Source organism: Mus pahari, chromosome 18, assembly GCF_900095145.1.
Source record: "Mus pahari chromosome 18, PAHARI_EIJ_v1.1, whole genome shotgun sequence".
In the NCBI taxonomy this organism is placed as follows: domain Eukaryota; kingdom Metazoa; phylum Chordata; class Mammalia; order Rodentia; family Muridae; genus Mus; species Mus pahari.
In genome coordinates, this window is record NC_034607.1 from 20,739,683 (window position 1) to 20,743,098 (window position 3,416).

Below are 3,416 nucleotides of genomic sequence, written 5' to 3' on the forward strand. Positions count from 1 at the left end.
ACACACACACACACACACACACATACACACACAGTAGATAGATAGATAGATAGATAGATAGATAGATAGATAGATAGATAGATAGATAGACAGATGCAATAACCTAACTAAAGAAGTAAGATGGGTCTTTAAAATACTAAAGAAATTAAAGTAAGCAATACAGGATAGAAAGACCTCCTATGCTCACAGATTAGAAGAACTTATATCATGAGTGTCATTATTACAATTCTGGAAGTTCCCCAGTGGAAGTGTTACAGCTCCGCCCTGGCTGACCAAAGGAAGGTCTTTCCCATAGTATTATGACTTTGACAGGAAAGGTATCCTGGCAGCCACATGCCAAGAAATACCACAAAGTAACACTGTGCAACAAACCTCACACAAAAGATATATTGGGAGGGAAGAGCCCAGAAGGATGGCTGCTTCTGCTCAGGTGAGAAGCAGCAGAGAACTGAGCAGAAGACAGAATTTATATAAGAATTCTGGGGTGGGGAGCTTTCCAGGGTGGGGGTTTGTGCAATTTTAAGTCCAGAGCTGGGGGAGAACCTCGGGATTGGTGGGATTTCAACTCCTGAGAGTGGGATTTTTAATTTCTATGGCAGGGGCTGAGTCTGGCCAGCTGTTAAGGCTGTTCGTGTTCTGTGGGTGAAACCTGGCCATTGGAAGTCTTCGGGGAGGAGCCTGGCCATTCATGTGCCTCAAGGGGCTTACAATAAGCATATCTATATTACCAAAAAAGTGACCTACAGATACAATGAGATCACCATCAATGCCCACTCACAATCTTCACAGAAATAGAAAAGACAATCTTCATAGTTATGGAAACACAAAATGCTATACATGCATAGCCAAAGCAATCCTGGGGATTGAGGGTTGTAGAAGCATCATGGCAATCACAGTACGTGATATTATGTTATACCACAGATCCATAGTGACAAAAACAACATGGTACTGATACAGGACAGAAGTGGAATCGAATAAATGATGCAGAAAGAAAACAAAAACAGGAGGAGCCTAGGGGCGGTGTGGGAAGGAGGATCGGCCAACCCCGGGGTGTGGGACTGAGGGTGGTTGCTGTATACGGAACTTTGTCGGACTTGCTCTCAGTAACCAGCAGTAAACTCGGCATAAAAGCCACCAGTGTATATAATGGGAAGGGCGGCCTGATTGATGATATTGCTTTGATAAGGGATGATGATGTGTTGTTTGTGTGTGAAGGAGAACCATTTATTGTGTTTGACAGTCCTTTACTGCCGATCAGATCTTAACATGAAAACATGACTTGGCTTCAGCTACTATCCTTTCATTTGGAAGAAAGCATATATATTTGAGTATCTCTAAAGAAAGGACCTAATACATAAATCCTCAGACAGATGCTAAACCACCTGGAGGATTGCTAGGATCCCACACAGACTGGCTCACGTTAAATGTAGGAGGACGATACTTCACAACAACAAGGAGCACTTTAGTGAATAAAGAGCCTGACAGTATGCTGGCGCACATGTTCAAGGACAAAGGTGTCTGGGGAAATAAGCAAGATCATAGAGGAGCTTTCTTAATTGACCGAAGTCCTGAGTACTTTGAACCTATTTTGAACTACTTACGTCATGGACAGCTCATTGTAAATGATGGCATTAACTTACTGGGTGTGCTAGAAGAAGCCAGGTTTTTTGGTATTGACTCACTGATTGAACACCTCGAAGTGGCCATAAAGAATTCCCAACTACCAGAGGATCATTCACCAATATCCCGAAAGGAATTTGTTCGATTTCTGCTGGCCACTCCAACCAAGTCAGAGCTGCACTGCCAGGGTTTAAACTTCAGTGGTGCTGATCTTTCCCGTTTGGACCTTCGATACATTAACTTCAAAATGGCCAATTTAAGCCGCTGCAACCTCGCACATGCAAATCTCTGCTGTGCTAATCTTGAACGAGCTGATCTTTCTGGATCAGTGCTCAACTGTGCAAATCTTCAGGGAGTCAAGATGCTCTGCTCAAACGCAGAAGGCGCATCCCTGAGGCTCTGTAATTTTGAGGATCCTTCGGGTCTTAAAGCCAACTTAGAGGGTGCTAATCTGAAAGGTGTGGACATGGAAGGAAATCAGATGACAGGGGTTAACCTCAGGGTTGCCACCTTAAAAAATGCGAAACTCAAGAACTGTAATCTCAGAGGAGCAACTCTGGCAGGAACCGATTTAGAAAACTGTGATTTGTCGGGGTGTGACCTCCAGGAAACCAACCTGAGAGGCTCCAATGTGAAGGGTGCCATATTTGAAGAGATGCTGACACCATTACATATGTCCCAGAGTGTCAGATGAGAGTGGCAAGAGCTGGAGGAAGATGTCCCAGATGGAAACCTTTCCTTATTTTATTTCTCCATCCTTCGAGTTGTCTAGTGGAGATAAAATTGTAAGGGAATTTAAGGCATATGCTTGTTCCCAGAGGTGCATAAGGAGAAATAATTGAATTTCCCCTCATTGGAACTGTAACAGAAGGACACTCTGTTCATAGATGTAGGGGCAGTAGATCATACTGCTGCATTTTGAGTGGAGTTGGGGCATTTGTCTGATTTCCGACCAGGAGTAGTAGCTATTATATTTGCTTTTATTTAGGCATTATGTGGAAGTACCATCTTGGTTTAAGATGCATTTGAAAATTTTAATTTATGAAAAGCACAACATATGCAAATATATTTATTGAATTCCTAGATGCAGTAAGGATGTTTAAGTTGTTAAATGTCTTGAAGACTCTGAAGAGTTGTTCAGGTTTATAAATAGCTTTAGTGATGCCTTCCTCTTCACTCACCTATCTATCACATGAGGGTGGTTAGTTTAAGACTCCCTATGGCTCTTTTGAGATTCATTTCTATAATGTTTACTTTTAAAAAAGAAAACAGCTAAATTTGAGTCATAATCTTGTCTCACATTTTGAGACACAGTAGAAGGAAAGCTCTTGTGTATCCTTGTGCAGGAGAAGGAAGGATTCACCAGTGCCGCAGCTGTCTAGTGAGCATGCTTCTGCTTCATTGTAGGCAAGTTCCATTCTACATGAGACTAGGCTACTCTTTCCCTTCACTAGTCCAGTTCTCATGCTCAGTTGTCACAAGCACAGGAAGAAACTTCAGAACCAAAACACAAGCTTTATCCTGATCACAGTTCATGTAATGCCAATTAGTTTATACACAACCAGCTTAGAATAGACATTCAGTCTGAATCTACTGCAGGTGGAGTATGAATAAATCCTGCAGTCACCTACAAGAAGGCAACATCAGATAATTATAGCTGAAACCCTGCAGTGGAGACTAAGAAATTCTAAACTGATGGCTTGATTATAGCCACCAGAAAAGGTTGAAGAACAAAAAGGAAGCATTTGGCTAGTACATGATGCACTATGTCAGTACCTGTGGCTCTTCTTCTTCTT

The 3,416-nt window shown here is 42.1% G+C and overlaps 1 protein-coding gene across 1 annotated transcript in view; it reads left to right on the plus strand.

The window, feature by feature from the left end:
• Positions 1-2,439, plus strand: part of LOC110336056 (BTB/POZ domain-containing protein KCTD9-like) — a 58,503-nt gene extending 56,064 nt beyond the window's left edge. Inside the window, exons 2-3 of the mRNA XM_021218472.2 lie at positions 958-1,226; positions 1,355-2,439. Of these exons, the coding sequence (XP_021074131.1) occupies positions 958-1,226; positions 1,355-2,314 (1,229 nt within the window). The 3' untranslated portion in view covers positions 2,315-2,439. The remainder of the gene's footprint in view (positions 1-957; positions 1,227-1,354) is intronic.
• Positions 2,440-3,416: the final 977 nt, after the last annotated feature.